The sequence below is a fragment of the Etheostoma cragini genome, chromosome 1, assembly GCF_013103735.1.
Source record: "Etheostoma cragini isolate CJK2018 chromosome 1, CSU_Ecrag_1.0, whole genome shotgun sequence".
NCBI classification, from domain to species: domain Eukaryota; kingdom Metazoa; phylum Chordata; class Actinopteri; order Perciformes; family Percidae; genus Etheostoma; species Etheostoma cragini.
In genome coordinates, this window is record NC_048407.1 from 1,048,098 (window position 1) to 1,066,118 (window position 18,021).

General features: G+C 40.8%; 2 protein-coding genes across 4 annotated transcripts in view; both read right to left on the reverse strand.

Annotated features, from left to right (window-relative positions):
* Positions 1-372: 372 nt before the first annotated feature.
* Positions 373-18,021, reverse strand: part of abcc12 (ATP-binding cassette, sub-family C (CFTR/MRP), member 12) — a 21,694-nt gene continuing 4,045 nt past the window's right edge. For 2 of the 3 annotated variants that reach the window (XM_034871181.1, XM_034871198.1), the window contains exons 6-31: positions 17,620-17,856; positions 16,905-17,078; positions 16,528-16,675; positions 16,154-16,302; positions 15,810-15,917; positions 14,361-14,579; positions 13,771-13,842; positions 13,423-13,547; positions 12,456-12,528; positions 11,328-11,531; positions 10,801-10,935; positions 9,930-10,029; positions 8,916-8,966; positions 7,861-7,953; positions 7,513-7,616; positions 5,428-5,610; positions 5,028-5,254; positions 4,517-4,654; positions 4,108-4,297; positions 3,915-4,004; positions 3,004-3,193; positions 2,398-2,557; positions 2,149-2,227; positions 1,779-1,892; positions 1,361-1,525; positions 739-1,282 (exon numbers count right to left, since the gene is read on the reverse strand). In XM_034871181.1, coding sequence (XP_034727072.1) covers positions 1,190-1,282; positions 1,361-1,525; positions 1,779-1,892; positions 2,149-2,227; positions 2,398-2,557; positions 3,004-3,193; positions 3,915-4,004; positions 4,108-4,297; positions 4,517-4,654; positions 5,028-5,254; positions 5,428-5,610; positions 7,513-7,616; positions 7,861-7,953; positions 8,916-8,966; positions 9,930-10,029; positions 10,801-10,935; positions 11,328-11,531; positions 12,456-12,528; positions 13,423-13,547; positions 13,771-13,842; positions 14,361-14,579; positions 15,810-15,917; positions 16,154-16,302; positions 16,528-16,675; positions 16,905-17,078; positions 17,620-17,856 — 3,621 coding nt within the window. In that variant the 3' untranslated portion in view covers positions 739-1,189. Of the gene's footprint in view, positions 687-738; positions 1,283-1,360; positions 1,526-1,778; positions 1,893-2,148; positions 2,228-2,397; positions 2,558-3,003; positions 3,194-3,914; positions 4,005-4,107; positions 4,298-4,516; positions 4,655-5,027; positions 5,255-5,427; positions 5,611-7,512; positions 7,617-7,860; positions 7,954-8,915; positions 8,967-9,929; positions 10,030-10,800; positions 10,936-11,327; positions 11,532-12,455; positions 12,529-13,422; positions 13,548-13,770; positions 13,843-14,360; positions 14,580-15,809; positions 15,918-16,153; positions 16,303-16,527; positions 16,676-16,904; positions 17,079-17,619; positions 17,857-18,021 lie in introns of those variants that run through there. The other variant, XM_034871189.1, reaches the window with a different exon arrangement.
* The window catches only part of cep89 (centrosomal protein 89), a 63,334-nt gene continuing 52,839 nt past the window's right edge, over positions 7,527-18,021 (reverse strand). The window contains exon 20 of the transcript XR_004656579.1: positions 7,527-7,537. The gene's annotated coding sequence lies outside the window, so the exon portion shown is untranslated. The remainder of the gene's footprint in view (positions 7,538-18,021) is intronic.

Below are 18,021 nucleotides of genomic sequence, written 5' to 3' on the forward strand. Positions count from 1 at the left end.
AAAGTCTTCACAGAAGGACAAGATCAAAGTCTGCGAGTTCTAAGGATAGAGGATGTTTGCTGTACAAAATTTTGGATTTGTGCTGCAGTAATATATCATACTCTGTAAAAAAAGAAGCGATTGTAGTCACTGTGACGGCACCCATTGGTTTGTAGACCATTTGGAAACTTCAAGTTTTTTTTTTTCTCGTCACCATCTTGGTTTTATGGAGCCAAAAGTGACCATATTTGGAAGAGAGGGTGGAGCTAGGGAGGAGCGAGCCGTGGATCTGACCGAGTACCTCAGGACACCGCTGTGTTATTAACTTGTCCAAATGGCACCAAAAATTAAAATGATGCTGTATAAAGAGGACTAGCAACTAGCGATTGTCTATTAGTGTGTCAGTTTATTCAGAGAAAGAAAAACAGATTCACATTCCCCGTATGTGTTTCCATGACGGCCAATAAAGCTGATTCTGACAGAACAACGTTGAAGCCATGACCGTAGACATTAATTCAAACGTGGATGTTGCTGAAAATAAGCTATGAATCCTAACCATATATGCTTCATAGAGAGCTTTATCCCGGCAGCACAGAAGCTCCATACGTCACCACGGTCTCAATATGGGCACACACATTAAGTGTCACCAGTACAGTATCAGACCACATGTCTCCCCTTCTGTTCCTGAGTTATGGTATTAAATAATCTCCGGGAAAGTGTTTTTACGGAAAATTATGATTTCACAGTGAAGTTAATCTTTGCCCTTTTTGGTGCAAAATGTCATTATTCTATCCTAGAAGACATTTGTTTGAAATGTTGTTATTGTTAGCGTAGGAATTCTGGAGTTATGGCCCAAAAATGTTTTACGTTGAGTCACAGTGACTTTTGATCACCAAACTTTAATCAGTTCATCGCTGAGTCAAAGTGGACGTATGGGCCAAATGTAATGAAATTTGGATCAGGCGTTCCTGAAATATTGCATTCAGAAGAATGAGACAGACAGACAACCCACAACCAAAATGTCTCCGGCCACGGCTGTCACTGCCAAGGAGGTATTAAAATAGAAATGTTGTCTTTTTCTGCATGAATGTTAAACCCCATCTCTGCTTCTCAGTTACTCCTGATATAAACACACCGGTCCGGATTATAAAGGAAAGCATTCTTATGTTAAAGTAATTAGTGTGTAGTTGTGCTGTGTTGCCTCTTAAGTTCAAGTGTTCACAGTGTTAGCAGCAGTGAGCAGTGAGGAGAACAGAGAGTCTGGTCTTTGCCTCAGCACATCCGGATGGTCTAACTCTGCCACCTGTCAGACAGAACACCTACTGTAAGTCTAGGTTTTGGATCACATGATCTTTATTTTTGTGTATTAGGGTTTTGTTACCTCTCCGTTGTCCATGACCAGAATACGATCTGCGTGCAGCACAGTGTTGATACGATGGGCGATGGTGAGCATGGTGCAGTCCTGGAAGGCTTCTTTGATGGTGTTCTGGATCAAGGTGTCTGTCTCTGAATCGATGGATGCCGTGGCCTCATCCAATATGATGATCTGTTGGACAACAGGCATACGGAACAAAAGAACACAGGTGAGAATAACATACTGTATGAGTAAAAGACTGGCCAAAGATTCTGATCATGGTGCGTTCATTGACGCAAATGTGAATTAGGAAATGGCAAGCAGTTACCTGCTTGATTGGAATACTGCCCTATATTAATCCATAATCCAGTGGCTGTTTAGAAGCAGTAAAATTGAAAGTTGTGTAAAGAAAGAGAAGTCAGGAGAGGCGGATGCGTGTACTAACCTTGGAGTTGCGGAGAAGTGCTCTAGCCATACACATTAGTTGTCTTTCTCCTACGGAGAAGTTCTCTCCATTCTCCAGCACCGGTGCTTGTAGTTTCCCCTCCAGTCTGGAGATCTGAGTAAACAAAATAATACTCATAATACTACGGCTATTGTCACTTCTAAAAGTAACCTAGATAACAGCGCATTAAAGGTATAGATTGACATTTTGGGAAATGAATGAATATATCCTTTTCTTCATGAGCTTAGTGGTGGATTTCAACTATACATTTCCTTAGGTACTGCCTTTACATTTGAGGTACTCTGGATAAATGACCACACACTGTAATTAAACTGTAAATGTACTGTGGTACAGAGTACGACGAACATACTGAGTCCTTCATGTAGGTCTTCTCCAGTGCCTTCCAGAGCTCCTCATCATTGAAGCTATTGAAGGGGTCTAAGTTGTATCTGTAGGCACACACATGCAGAATGACAGTTGGTAAGTCAGTGACTAACCCCCCACAGCGGAGACAGTGAGTGTTTTAGACTGTAAAAAGTACTGGACAAAGCTTCCGGCCTGAATAGCGAAGCCAACGTGGAAGTTGAGCTCTGTGGAGTTAGCGGTCAGCTATAGTTACCGGACTGTTCCAATAAATAGCACAGGATCCTGGGGGATGATAGACAATTTGCTGCGCAGATCGTGCAGACCAATGTCCATGATGTCCACGCCATCTATCAGGATGGTCCCGGCTGCTGGCTCCACCAGCCTGAACAGAGCCACTCCTAAAGACGACTTCCCTGCAGTCACAAAGCATAGAGGACCTAAGACTAGTAACGGTTTACAGAGGTACATTTTCCCTCAGCACCCTAAAGTCATAGCTTAACAAACAACACGTCAATCCCAGGACATTCTTTCATTTACACTTTAAATCCAAAGATGCTGCTGCAACACAGGGCTATCAAAATTTGTATTAAATACATTAAGCAAGATAGACTACAGGTTGTGTGATTTACTGTACGTATGTACGTTTACTATGTAATATGACATATTTAAATGTGATACAAATACAACTTGTGTGTTTAGGACTGTTCAAGGTTCCACTCTATGATAATTAGTAATCATTTCTTCAATCAATCAATCATCTAAATTTATCTCCACATTTTCTGATTTGCCCATTAAAACCAAACTTAAGCTGTATGAAATACAAAGTTATGCTTAAAAAGAACTGGTGTCAGTGTCCTACCGGAGCCTGTCCTTCCCACAATGCCCAGCTTCTCTCCAGCTCGGATGAGAAAATTGAGCCCGTTCAGGACAATGGGTGTGTTCTCCCTGTACCTCATCTTATAGTCCTGGAAGGTGATGGTTCCACTCTTTGGCCAGTCCTTTGGGACCAGAGCCTTTTTTATGTGTCTGGGGGCCTCAGGCTTACAATCCTGAACACAATCAATAACAACATATGTGTCACTTGATAACTTCCTGCATAGTGGAAGCACACATTGCTTCAGAATTTACCCTTCTTGAGTTTAAAGAACAGTTTCAAGAAGACCAGAACAGAGGAATGGAGCCAAGGAACCTGTGCATCAGTGTTAGAGTACCGAGATCAGTCTTGGTTTTGAGACCGGTATCAAGACCATTTTTTTAAGGATCGGAATCAAATTTTGTATCCGGTCTTGGATAAAAAAAGGACTCTGTTTGTTAATTTAAGACTGGTCAAGACCACAACTGGAGGGATATCCCTGAACTGCCTGTGCGTTGTCTAGTTGTAGGTGTTAACATCCTTTCTGTGATTGGATGTAAATATTCCTGCTTCAAATGCAACCAATAATTGACTAATTTCAAACTTGAAAATTGTCACCCAGCTCCCTTAACATGCACTCAAGAAAGTGAATGCCGGAGACAGGAGAAGCCAGATCATCAGTGATAACATTTGGCTCCCTAACCATAAGGAGATCTTTTGTTTACTGTTGGTGTCTCTGGTTTTGATCTTCTTGACTCTGTCTCACCCTGCCTTGGCCTTGGTCTTGACATGGTCTCAAGCCCTCAAAGTCTCGATACACTCTGGTCTCGGTGATGGTCTGGGTATAGGACGTCTTGACTACCACGCTGCTGTGTATAAACAGTTATTTTTTACAGCAGAGAAGTCTAGAGACTGACCGTGATGTATTCCTGCAGACGCTCCACCGAGTTGAATCTGGCCTCCACCTCCGTCGACTGCCTCACCACGTACTGAAGCATGCCTGTCAGCTGGACAACACATAAACAGTCTGTGACACACAGGTTTGAGTCACTTGCAAAGGATATTTACAAAAAATAAACCAAATGTTCATCATCTGCTGTTCAGATGTACCTGTGTGGTGTAGGACATGGCCAAGCCTTTCAAAGCAGGACTGATGAGGTCGTTACTGCTGAGCACTACGAACAGAGACACCAACAAGGTCATGGTCGCAGCCATGAAGTCCAGCCAGAAGGAGAGCCAACGTGTCCCGGAGCAAAACAGCAAAAAGTAGTTGGAGTTTATGTCATTCAGTGATTTGAACCTACAACACGATGAAGGACATACAAGGGTTTGTGAACATCACACTGCCTAAACACAAAAATCTGTGTTTGTAATGCAGACCAGGATCTGAGTCACTGCGGCTAAAACAAGCCACTGAATGGATGAAAAGCAGAGCCGAACATCCTCAGCCAGCCGGAAATGTCGAAAACCAAAAGCAAAAACAGAAAGCATTTTGTGTTAAGGAACTCTGGTATCTTACAATTTAATGTGGTTATCTTCTATGTTGTAGGCATGGATGGTGCTGAGGCCCTGCAGGGTAGAGGTGGTGAGAGAGATGCAGGGAGAGCGACTGATGTTCTCCATCTTCTTCATCTGACGGATACTCCTCTGGAATATACTGCAGAGGAATCACAACTGATATTCAATATATCTCAAACATCTTTTAAAAATTGTAAAAATGTTTTCCAGGCATCTTAAGCTTTTATTTCGACGGAAAATAAGGGAAGACATGCAGCAAAGGGCCCAGGGCTGGACTCAAACCTGCGACTGTGGTCACCACTGAGCCTTAATGGTACACAGCCTACCCAGTGAGCTACACCTGCTTTAGGATGTGGAACAGGTTCCATAAAAATCTAAATAATTGCAAATGCCATGAATGTTACTGTTCACTTAATGTATAATTAGCAGATACCAGATTATGAATTGTTATTTCCAATAGTTGCTGTAAAATCTATTTTCATCATGTTAAGACTTAACCCGTATCAACTCACAAGAGGATGAGGGTGAACAAAGCTCCTATAACAACCACAGCTACCAGCATGGCGGGGAAGACAGACGAGATGATGATAACGGTGAAGGTGACCAAGAGACAGAACTGAAAGAAAGGGTCCATTTGTTGGGGAAGCTGGATGTCCACCTCCTCTTGATCTTTGGAGAAGCGGTTGAGAATGCGGCCTGTTGGCGTCGTGTCAAAGAAACTCATGGGACTCGAGAAAATCTGAAAAAAGACAACAATAGAGCTTCTACAATGTCTGAAAGAAGTAATCCTTTTAAACCTCAACCAAATTGTTATATGGTTAGATTTTTTATATGATCATATTTATTTTATACAATTTACTCACAATGAGTAAACATGGTTATCTATGCCTGATGTCAGCCATTCAACAGTACCTTCGTGAACATGGTGTCGTGGAGTTTACAGGATGCTTTCAAGGTGACCCAAGTGAAGAAGAAGCATTTGATGAGGGCCAGTGTCACCATGACAACCGCCATGATGCCATAAATAAGTTGGTAGAAGTGCAGGTCAGGGTTTTCAGAGATGTTGCCCTGGTTTGAAGTTGTCCCGTTGGACGACTGGGAAAACAGAGAACACATCATAATTTCCCCCTCAGGGAAGTGATTCAAGGTCAAATAAGAGTAAGAAAAGAGCAAGTCAATAAGTACAGGGAATAAGTAACATATCTACAATAAGACATAGATAAAAGTGTTGAGTATTTACAGATTAAAATAAAAAATGGAATTAGAAGTAAATGAGATTAGTTCAAAAAGATTGTTTCAATGGATTGCACAAATTGTATTGTAGTGCAGTGTACAATACGAATACAAGTAGCAGATAGTGAGGAGATGTTTTTTACAGTGTGTTCAAAGGACAGGCAGCTAGCAGATAGTGAGGAGATGTTTTTTACAGTGTGTTCAAAGGACAGGCAGCTAGCAGATAGTGAGGAGATGTTTTTTACAGTGTGTTCAGAGGACAGGCAGCTAGCAGATAGTGAGGAGATGTTTTTTACAGTGTGTTCAGAGGACAGGCAGCTAGCAGATAGTGAGGAGATGTTTTTACAGTGTGTTCAGGGGACAGGCAGCTAGCAGATAGTGAGGAGAAGTTTTTTACAGTGTGTTCAGGGGACAAGCAGCTAGCAGATAGTGAGGAGATGTTTTTTACAGTGTGTTCTGGGGACAGACAGCTAGCAGATAGTGAGGAGATGTTTTTTACAGTGTGTTCACAGTGACATCATTTAGAGCACCTTTAACTCTAAGCGTGTGACCCTCAGAGGGATTTATGATGTTATTACATTTTACATCTACACAAATTATTTCTTATTCTTTTGTGAGTGGTGTGCAAAGATGTGGAAAAAACAAATACTTCATCATAAAATACATCTGCTCATGTGTGACTAGTCAATACACTGTTCTCTTCAGATATTCATTATGAATAATATTGCCATCTCCCACTGTTATGGTCAGATTACGATATTAAGGGGCCCGCCAGTTGTGTTAGTTGGGAATTTGATTAACTGGCTGTGTTGCAGAGGACTGGCAGGCAGAGGACAGTATTGGCCAATGTTCAGGGGAGGAGATGGCCAAGTCTATGCTCAGGGATGTAAAATGACTTCCTGTCTCCCTCTGCAGGAATCATAGGAGTCCAAGTCCACTCAACCACGTATATATCGTCTTGATCTGACTGACCAACATTTACTCTTAGTTCTTAAGTTAACGTCAACAGTTATAACAAAGAGAATGTCTTCGTAGGTGGTTGTCATCATGGGGGTTGGGCAATTAAATAAACAAAGGTAAGGTATCGTGTAGAAAGAGTTCTTATCAGTCCTGGCTGCCTTACAAAACGCACTCATGATTTTAGTCCTCCTTTAGTCCTCTTTTACATGTATGTAAATAGTGCTAAATTGTTTTCCCACTCCATTCTCTTGTATCCCATATTGCTTAGTATTACACAGTATCCTCAGTTTCAGAAATGTAAAGTGCTATATTTTATTTATGTCATCCCATCTTGCCTACATTCTTATTGTCATTTTATATTTTATTTTTTATTTGACTCATGCTTTCGTTGCTGAGCTGACTCAGCAAATACATTTTATTGTACCATTGACCTTGGTGTTAACCTAGAAATGACAATTAAAACCTGAAACTAGTTACAGACTGTTTAGTTCTGTCTGTTCTCTAAAGGCCCACCACCTCCATCGCTGCCAACACAGACCAAACCGGTGTGGCTCAGCCCTAAACATAGACAGTTAAAAAAATAAAAGATTGGGTAACACAGACTGTGTTTGAAGAGCCATTAACTACTGTCAGACTGTCAAAAACGAGCTTGTTGGAGCTTAAAATAATCTGTATTGTTTTCAGCTGTGGGAAGTTCCACATTCACTGAGAAAACATTAACATTTTAACTGTGTGAGAAAGAGAGAATTAGAGACAGAGAGAGAGAGAGAGAGAGAGAGAGAGAGAGAGAGAGAAGGTTCTCACCCCATCACCCTGCCCCAGCCAGAAGCTGAGCCACCAGTTGGTGAAGGCTGTGGAGCCGATCATCAGGACAACGTTCAGGATGGCGAGGAAGCAGATGATGTAGCCTGTAGCAGCACATGCACCATCATCAACCGGGTTGGCCACGTGTCAATTGTGTATTGCATATAATCATGCCAATGTGTGTATGTGTGTGTGTGTGTGTGTGTGTGTGTGTGTGTGCGTGTGTGTGTGTGTGTGTGTGTGTGTGTGTGTGTGTTAGTGTGTGTGTCTTTGCGTTTAACTATGTTCGTTGGGTCCAAAGGGTTAGGGTGGGTGTGTGTGTGTGTGTGTGTGTGTGCTGTATCAGACCTCCAGCCGCTTTGCAGTATTGATGGTAGACTCTCCAGGAGATAGCACCTTCTGTGGTAGTCTCCAGACTGACCAGCTGATCACTGACAACAGCTGAAGAGGAAGGAAAGGATTTTGTAGAACGATAGCAGATCAAAGTGACTTTCTTTTGCATCAGCCTGTGTCCTGACTGATAGGATATAAGGATTTGTCTTTCTTTTTTAATTTGTAAATGTACACGAGCCACATTTGCTACATTCACAATAGTGTAAATGCAATATGTCTTTAATTCACATAAACTACATAGGTATTATAATTCCATTTTATTTATACACACTCTAGGATGATAAAACAACCCTTCTGTCTGGATTTTAAATCTGCTGCACTCAATAATTCTCAAAATTCATATGCTTAAAAAAGATATAGAATGAATGACATGTCGGAAGGCAAAAGTGTTCAACAGCTACACTCCATCGCAGAAAGCAGCGTGACAGGATCATGGTTGAAATACTGTATGGGAAAAACACCACACATTGAAGGCATTCATAGTGTGGCACTAAGGTGACAAAAATAGTAGATCTTGAGGGAGAAAAGGTGTGGGGGGAGGGGGTTTCTGAAGCTGTGAAGCACCCTTTATCTTATCACCTGAACAAACCCGCTGGGTTTAAGTAGTTTAGCCAGTGGGTTTTTATGCCTCCATCTTCTTTAGAAACTAAATGTGTCTTCTGGCAAACAGCCACATGCCGAGAATCAAACACAACACACTTTCCACGTTCTGTGTGTGTGTGTCACGTTAGTTCATAAGTTGCTATGACAACCAGCCGTGCCAGTGGGTAAGCGGCATAGGTCTCACACCAGTGCAGAGACTGGATCAGATAAGATAAGATAAGATAAGATAAGATAAGATAAGATAAGATAAGATAAGATAAGATAAGATAAGATAAGATAAGATAAGATAAGATAAGATAAGATAAGATAAACCTTTGTTGAATATATTGATATATATTACATCTGAACTGGCTGACCCTGCTCCAAAATCTGAATTATGATTTAATGAGTGGACAGTGTAGACTCACATTTTTGGTCAGCTGTTGTCCCGTCATCCTTTTCGTCTGACATGTCAAATGCTGAAAGGAAGCACAGATGTGGGGGGGAAATGTACAAATGAATAAAGAAGAAAGTCCTGTCATCTCCACACTGTGTAGATAATAAAGACATAAATGCAACAATAACAGAATATTGAGAATAGGAGTGTTGCCTTATCTGCTGTTGTTTCACAAAGCTTTTACAAAGTTCATTTCCTTTCCTTGGTTCTCCCCTGCTTTTAGGCATCCATTTCCACCAGTTATGATTGAATTTGCTACACATGTCTCAGAACTAAACTCTATATTGAAATCCAGCCTTGTTTTTATTCATTTCAAAGCTATAACCCGTGACTATTTTATATGAATGAACGTCTGTCACATTTATTAATCGCGAAATGAGTTGATACAAAGCTAATTAAGCCTAACACCTCCACAGAACATCTCTCTGGATTTGTCAGTATGGCTGTGTTTACAAAACGTTGTAGTCCGGTGACTTTAGGGTGCAGAGGCTCGAGTGATAGAAAGGATAACAGCTGCATTCATCTTTGGAGACGAAGAGGACGGCTGCCACAGGCCGCGGCATGGCTGAAAACCCAAAGAAGCACCCTCAAAATGTTTTAGTCAGTGATTGTATTGCTTAGAAAAGACCTACACGTTCAGAAGAAGGACTAAAATCCCCCAAAACACGGAAAAACATTGGTGTGGTTTTTCCTAGTTGGAGTACTTGAAAAAGAAAAGTGACTGCGGTCAGACATGGATGTCGCCATACTGCTGTTAGTAATGGGTCTGTTACGTATGAGGAGGAGGAATTATTGCTATTTCACTTCCTCTGACTAAATGATGTGCTATTGTCGACTGTTTTGTCATTTCAAATTCCTCATTGGGCGACAGAAACTCTGCACCATAGCTTTAAGATTTCTCCTGATGAATTGAGGCATTATGAATTAGCCCATTTAATCTCTTTTAGGTCATTACACTAACAAACATCTTTTCCTGTTTCCATACCTGGGTTCACTACTCCGCTGTCGGGGCCTTCTCTCAGCCCAACGTCCTTCAGCGGGACAGCGTCTCTGGGGGACACTTCCTCCTCCTCCTCATTCTGAGTCTGTAGACACCAAGCAATAACTCAGTCATAGTCAATTTGTTTATTTTGCACATGGCAATAAATCGTTTTAACTCTTTTGGCGTTATTGGAATAAATAACACCTCAAAATCAATATGAATATTCACAGAAAACTAAAAAGGGCTGTTGCTGCTACTTTGTTAATTTTACCGCAAATAATGTTTGTTTTAGGCCAACTGCCCTCAGCCTGTTTGCATATATACTGTAGATTGCTTTTATATTAAAATAACAATCTATTCTGGATATTTTAACATAACATTTCAGAGGGAAAGACTCTTGATGTAAATCATTTACCGGGGATGTTCTGTGCTCATATGTTTGAGTTATTTTGTTTATCCTTTTCACCTGCTGTGCCTTGTCATATATATATGCAAATGAGCACATTTTAAATAGGTAATGCATGATTTGTATATCAATGTGGAGATTGTTTTATTCAACAAATATATTAGTTTGACAGTAGAGCTGTGTGCAAACTGGAATATATACTTTAAGCATGTGACTGCTTTTATGTCTTTACGTAAGTTGAAAATAACTCACTGTGACCTTAAAGCAGACAGGCCGTTACCTTGAGCCCATTAAGAAGACATTCTTCCCTTCTATAAACCTCTGGCGTTTCAATAAACATGTAGCAGCTTGAGCTAGTAAAACAATAACTTACTGGGAAAACGTATTCTAAGCTAGTAAAACAATAAGGAAAGACACATAATATCAAAGCCAACAGTACATCGGAGTTTTGTATTGCAGCTTTTTTACTTGGGTCTGTTCCATCTGGTAGTTGCTGATGAGCTCAGCGTAGCGCCCGTTGGCTTTCATCAGGGCGTGGTGGTTCCCAGCCTCCAGCACCTCTCCATCCTCCAGAACCAAAATGTCATCACAGTACTCTAGATACTGGCAAACACAAGCGAGGACAACCAGGTCAACAAAGCCATCCCAGCGCCGTGGCCGTGTACACATACCGTACATCTATGGCATTTGGTTGGCGCTCTAATCTGGATTGGAGAGTAGTAATACTGCTCCCAAGTCAGAATGAAGGAAACACTACTGGCAGCAAACAGACACCACTTCCTGGTGTGTAATTTACTTTTACCTTGGGGATTACCACAGTACGATGTTATAGATCTTCTAATGTAAAATTATTTTTGAATCTGTTAAAACATAGACAGAATGTACTATAAGTATAAACAAGTTTGCATATTTGAATGATGAATGAAATGCCTAATAATAGGCAGTTTAGGATTCATAATCTGCTAAAGAATGAATTTATGAACACATTTCCCCACCTGGAGCTGGTGTGTAATCAGTATGATAGATTTCCCCTGGAGCTCTTTCTTAATGCATTCCTCAAAAATGTGCTTCCCCACATGGGCATCGACAGCCGATAGTGGATCGTCAAACAGGAAGATGTCCTTATTGGAGTAGACCGCTCTGGCCAGGCTGATTCTCTGCTTCTGCCCCCCCGACAGATTCAGCCCTCGCTCTCCAATCTGCCAACAAAACAGCACAGCAGAAAGCTACTAAGAACGCTGGCAACCGTATCTGGTACATCCCAAAATTCCAGACAATTTTTACTCATTTACAACATGTACAATAAATCGAGATAGAACATGCTTTGCAAAAAAAAAAAAGATGTTGCAAGGGGGTAAAGAAGCTGACGGGGGAGACAGCGAAGTACTCCCAGCTTCAAATAAACTCAGGACCACCAGTCAGACTTGGACTTTATCCCAAATTTAGTTGCAAATTGGATTCAAGCTGCCTAAATAAAGAGGCCTGGTACTCAACTTGTAATAAATAAGTTGTGACTCAGACGTGAACAATATGATTCTCCATCATCATCATCATCATCATCATCATCATCATCCTCTTCTTCTAGATTTCTGCCACACTGGATGCCTTGTTGCACATTGCTTCTTCTCACAGGTCTGGATTATGAGATAAATACAACTTAAATCTATAAGAAATTGCAGCAGTTGCAAGAAACAAAGGATGGAAATATATAAGTATTATAATTACATTTTATATTGCAGTTTGGAGAGAACTACACATGGAAGTAGCTGCTTTTGCTGTTTTCTCTGTATTATTCTTTTATCTCCACCGGTTTTGCAGCAAGTCCCGTTGTGTATGGTCACTAGCGCTAGCTGCTTGGCGAGCAAGGTGCAAATATCTCTGAGGATGATGATTCATGTTAAGGATATCATCGGATGGCTGCTGACAAATACTAACTGCACAACCACAGACAAATTCTGTACTAACACAGTTAGGTGGTTTTTATCTTTATCCATCTTTTGGGACTCCACATGCCCACAAGTGTTTTTTTTATCACACATTGGAGGGTGTAAGTGTAAGAAACCATTGAAAGCATACAAAAACAATGAGTTTGGAGAGGTGAGAGTTCAGCAGAGAGCTCCTACCTCAGTTTGATCACCATATGGGAGGATGGTCAGGTCAGCTCTGAGGCTACAGACATCCACAACTCTGTTGTATCTGTGGAGGAAAGCCAGGGGAAAGCCACGTATAGTGTGTTCATAGAAACATTTAAGATATGACACTATAGGTCTGTTTACTTAATAGTAAGAGCAACTTAAACGGGATATAACAATTTGAACAAAATGTTTGTCTAAAATACATAATAGAGATTTGAAAAACATGATTCTGCCTTCAGTTACTTTTGTATGCAGTGTCTTTACTTATGAATCTATGTTAAATATTAACATGTCAGAAATGTATAGGCAGCGTTCACCATTGCTTTAACATACTTGTATTGTTTTGAAACCAACCCTTTAGTGGGAGCACTCGTTGAATTAGTGCCTAATTATGATAGGCACATTAACAATATTTGGAATTGTTCAGGTATAACTGGCATTTTATGAAAAGGGATGTGAGAACAAACTCACTGCCTACTGTACATTTGGCTATTTCTGCAGAAGCATAGACAATACACATAGTACATACAAAGTACACAGCAAAATACGGTATGTAGTTTCAGGGTCTTATGTACTGTATGTGGATAGAGAGTATAGTATTTACCTCATACATTAAAATGATAAATGTAGACATAACAACAGTCATAAATGTCAGCTGAATGACATGAATCTGGGTACATGTCAGCAGTCTCACTTCTTTGCACATCTGGCAGCTCGGGTGATTTCCAAACAATCATCCCGTCAGATTACAGAGATGAACTCTGTTCTTGTTTGCCTACCTTGCCAGATTCAAACTAACAGAGATAAGAAGAACTTTATCTTTACAGATAACCTCATGAACAACCTATTTGACTTGGTTTCGGGGTCTGTGTAACAACAGTAATGAGAAACTGTGGGAATGTAGTAACATCACAAATAATAAGTAACAGTGTATGTGGGTTAAGTGATTGTATACTTGGATTTGTCAAAGGGTTCCCCCATCAGGATGTTCTCTTGAACAGTTCCATGGAATATCCAAGCCTGCTGGGAAACGTAGGCAAACGTCCCATCAGCTGTGAGGGAGCCCCGAATGAGGTGCATCTAAGATATGGAAACAAGCAGACAACCATGAGAAATGCAGTGTGTTACATAGCATCAGTTAGGTGTCAGATTTCGAGGTAACACAAAGTAAATAAGAAGCGTAACCAATGTGTAACGGAGTGAAAGACAATAAAGTGTTGAAAATGAACAGGCAATAAAAATGTCAAACTTGCAAATATTGTAAAAATTAATCAATGACAAAAAGACAAAAGGAGGAACAAACCTGTTCCAAAATGCTGGAAATCAGTGACGTCTTTCCACTCCCCACGTTCCCACAGACACCGAGCAGACCTCCCTGCAGGAGACAACACACGGGGACATCAGGGGAACACACATGTTTTGTATGTAGAGTTATGGCGGGATGGACACTTCTGCAGCATTAGACACTATTTCCTGCATTCTGGTGAATATTGATTCTAAAATGCATGTTGGAATGTCTTTCTTTATGTCAAGGAAAACACTTAATTAATGGAAACTATGCCAATTCAAAATATAAATATATAATGAAATATACAACACACATGATTAACTCTTCTCTCCTCTTGTGTCTGTTGTTTGTGCAAGTAACTTCTTTAAATGCATCTGTTCACATGATGATAAATGAATCTTTCTTGATCAATTTATAAACTCCTGAACCTGAATAACATTCGTTTCCGCAAGACTTCTGCTCATGTTCAAAACTTTTATGATTCAGTGTTCTATTTTTTAAAACATTTTTCACAAGTGTAAATTCCACCAATGCAAAGAGTATATGTTTATCTTTAACCTAATCTCTTTAACTTTATTTACGTATGGATCAGTGGTAAAGCCCACCTTAGGCAGTGTGAAGGAGATGTTTCTCAGGGTTGACAAGGGTTCAGTCCCCCCATTCTGGGACAACTCCTCCACTTTGTGTCCCTTCACCCCATTGGCTGAGCTAGGTGGGGAACCTGGCGGGCTCCAGGAAAATGTAGCATTTTTCATCACTATGGCTGAGTCACTGTCTTTTCTCTGGATCAGGTAGCTCTCTGGATTCTGGATCACCAATATTTTCTGAAAAACACATTGCATTCAAAAGCTTACAAGTATTTAAAAAGACAATGTTAATTCAAATGAGATCCGCAACAGTGATTAACACAATGAAAGCTGGCATTTTAATTTTCACACACACACACACACACACACACACACACACACACACACACACACACACACACACACACACACACACCAACTTTGAAGGCAAGTGTAAAACTAAGACAATGACAACAGAAGCATTGAAGCCAACTTTGCACTGCAGCTTGGCATTACATGTTCAAAATCAATACAATCTGTAAATTATTACAACTCCATCTTGTTTGGCAGATGATGAGGTTTGGAGAAGGGAAGCCATATTTACATATCATTCTAATACTACTTTGCAGTTTGTATTGCTGGATAAATAAAGCTTAGCATACATTCAGCTAGGAAGACTAGTTTCTGTAAGTCACTCATTCACAAACTCTCTCCCTCATTTCTTGGTTCCTCTGCCAGCTAATAAAGGGCATTTACACTTTTAGTTAAACCAATCAAATTTAGCCCCTATCTATTTCAGCCAATCATGTTCATGTTTTCGATATTTAAACATGCTCTTCTCTCTGTTGCAGTCAGCTGTTCAGTGCATATGTCACAACCCTCCTCTAAGCCGTTCCTTTCCCGTTCATCATTTCCAGCGCTTAGGACCGAGCCCTCTTCTCATCCATCTTCCATGAGGTGTATCTAATTCTTCCATGAGGGGTATCTAATTCTTCCATGAGGGGTATCTAATTCTTCCATGAGGGGTATCTAATTCTTCCATGAGGTGTATCTAATTCTTCCATGAGGGGTATCTAATTCTTCCATGAGGGGTATCTAATTCTTCCATGAGGGGTATCTAATTCTTCCATGAGGGGTATCTAATTCTTCCATGAGGGGTATCTAATTCTTCCATGAGAGGTATCTAATTCTTCCATGAGAGGTATCTAATTCTTCCATGAGAGGTATCTAATTCTTCCATGAGAGGTATCTAATTCTGGCTTTTCTCCCCTAAACATGATAACGTCATGATTGGATCTAATCACCATAGACTCTGTCATTTTCATCTGTGCACATGTTAATAAGTAATTGTTCCCTCTGATGAGTCTTTCCTAATTGAAATTATGTTATGTAATATAAGATCTGAGCAGTAATGAGTACTACTACTAGTAACTAGTAACCAACCGTTACCATAACTGCTGAGAGACACAAAGAGAGCCCTGAGTTTACCCTGAGTCTTGTTAGTGATACAGCAGCCTCAGCCAAGGACTTCACAATCAGGGGCAGTAGAGCGAGGGCGAACCTCATAGCGTTGAAGACTCCGATGGTGGTAAAGGCCTGGCAGCAACAAAAAACAATGCTCAACACAATACAACAGCGATGTACTGGTTGTACATTTGTATTAAATGGATCACAATGCTCCAGGGGCCAGCACTAGTTGGTAGCCTGTTTGGTTTAGTCATCATGAATCAGTGGTGACAAAACTAAGAGATTATCATCTTAACACATTTATTTTATGCCTCAGATTGGCAAAGGTTGTTTTCCAGTATGTGCTGTACTACTGTGGCACTCACATCAGACGTGTCTAGCTTTAGGCCCAACACAGTGTGCACAATGAAGGTGGCGATACAGGCAAGGGCGGGGACGATGCTGGTGATGCTGTTGTTGACATTCTGGACGTAACTGGCCTTCTGCAGTTCCTTCTTCTCCTTTTTCCTTAAGCCTGTAAAAAAGGAAACATCACATGCATATATTTGGGAAATATGTTTGGTTGCAAACTAGCTGATCTTCCAACTTTGTTTATAGAAATCCCAACTTTTGGACTATAGAACGGAGCATACACATCTTTCAAGATTGGCTTTGTGTTTTCATGAATGGGACAGCATAATGGACGCCCCCTGGTATGTGGTACACATGAGAGTTAACATGCAGCTGCTTAACTTCATACCTGCGACGGTCTTCTCAAAGGAATCTTCCCAGGCGTACATCTTGATGAGTTTGATGCTGCTGAGAATCTCATTCATTGTACGAACACGGCTGTCTGTTATCAATATGCTTTTCCATCTGAACATGTTAATGAGCTTGGCCATGCCAAACTGAAAGCAGAAATAAATGTATTAAATATAGCGACAATGGAAAACAAGTTGCAAAAGAGGGTTGTCCTTGGGGCTAAATTAGTTGAGGAAAACACCACACATGTAACATGGAACACTTAAATATTTGAACTAGTAGAAAGATAAGGTGGACATAGAGGATTGAGAACAACACATGGTATCTCATCCTTGTTGTCTGCCTAATTGTCTAAAATAATTAGTGATAACCGACCTGTAAAGGGAGGAAGATGAGGTAGATGAAGACTCCAGTCAGTGCGGTGTAGCCCAGAATGTAGCAGGCGTAAATGGTACACACAATTAAGAGCACCGGGGTGGCAATTAGAAAGCTTGCAAACAACACTGCCTCAAATAACTTGTGGCCATCGTTGGTCAAAACGCTAATAATCTGGACAGGAGAGAGAGCGAGAGTGAGAGAGAGCGAGAGAGAGAGAGAGAGAGAGAGAGAGAGAGAGAGAGAGAGAGACACACACACCGTAAACCACATTTGCCAAGCCTACTTTGCCAAGGAAAGTTGCTTGCACCACTTGTCAGAGTAGGAGAATTCCACAAGATATTTCTAAAAGAGAAGGCTGGCTTTATAAAACAGTTCTAACAACTAGACGGGAAATCGGAAGACAAATGCAGTAATATCAAATTACATGTTTGATAACAAAATGCATTACTCAAGAAGAGTTTTATGACAATAAAAGAAACACTGATTACATTTGTATGATGCTTGGGGTAGTATGAGGATTCTGCTGAGGGAAACTGCTCCCATTCTTTGTTTGGAAATAGCTCCGTTTACTTCTACACTTTCTACTGGAGACCAGATAAATTACAGAGCAGATGATGGACAAAGCAATTCTGATGTAAACAGCCGGAGGCATCCTGCATTAAATAATCATTATTATGATTATTACACCTCATGTATATAACCCAGTACCTACCTCTCCCATTGAAATGCCGCTGTGCAGCCGCAGAGAGATGACTTTCTGAAAGGCCAGGGCAGAGTAGGCACCTTTAAGTCTGACTGCAGTGCGCAGGTTAACCGCCCACATCAAGGATATGAAGAAGGCTTTCAAGAACTCTGATGTGAATAAAGCGAAGCACAGACCAACACCGTGGAACACGGTCGACTTCTCCGGGCTGTCAACATAGTTTAGGATCTCATAGACCAGAACCGCCTGGGAGGACAGAGAAGTTTTTAGATACAGTATTAGGGACCGCTAAGGTCTATTTCAAAGAGACTTCAGATACAGTATTAGGGACCGCTAAGGTCTATGTAAAAGAGACTTCAGATACAGTATTAGGGACCACTAAGGTCTATATAAAAGAGACTTCAGATACAG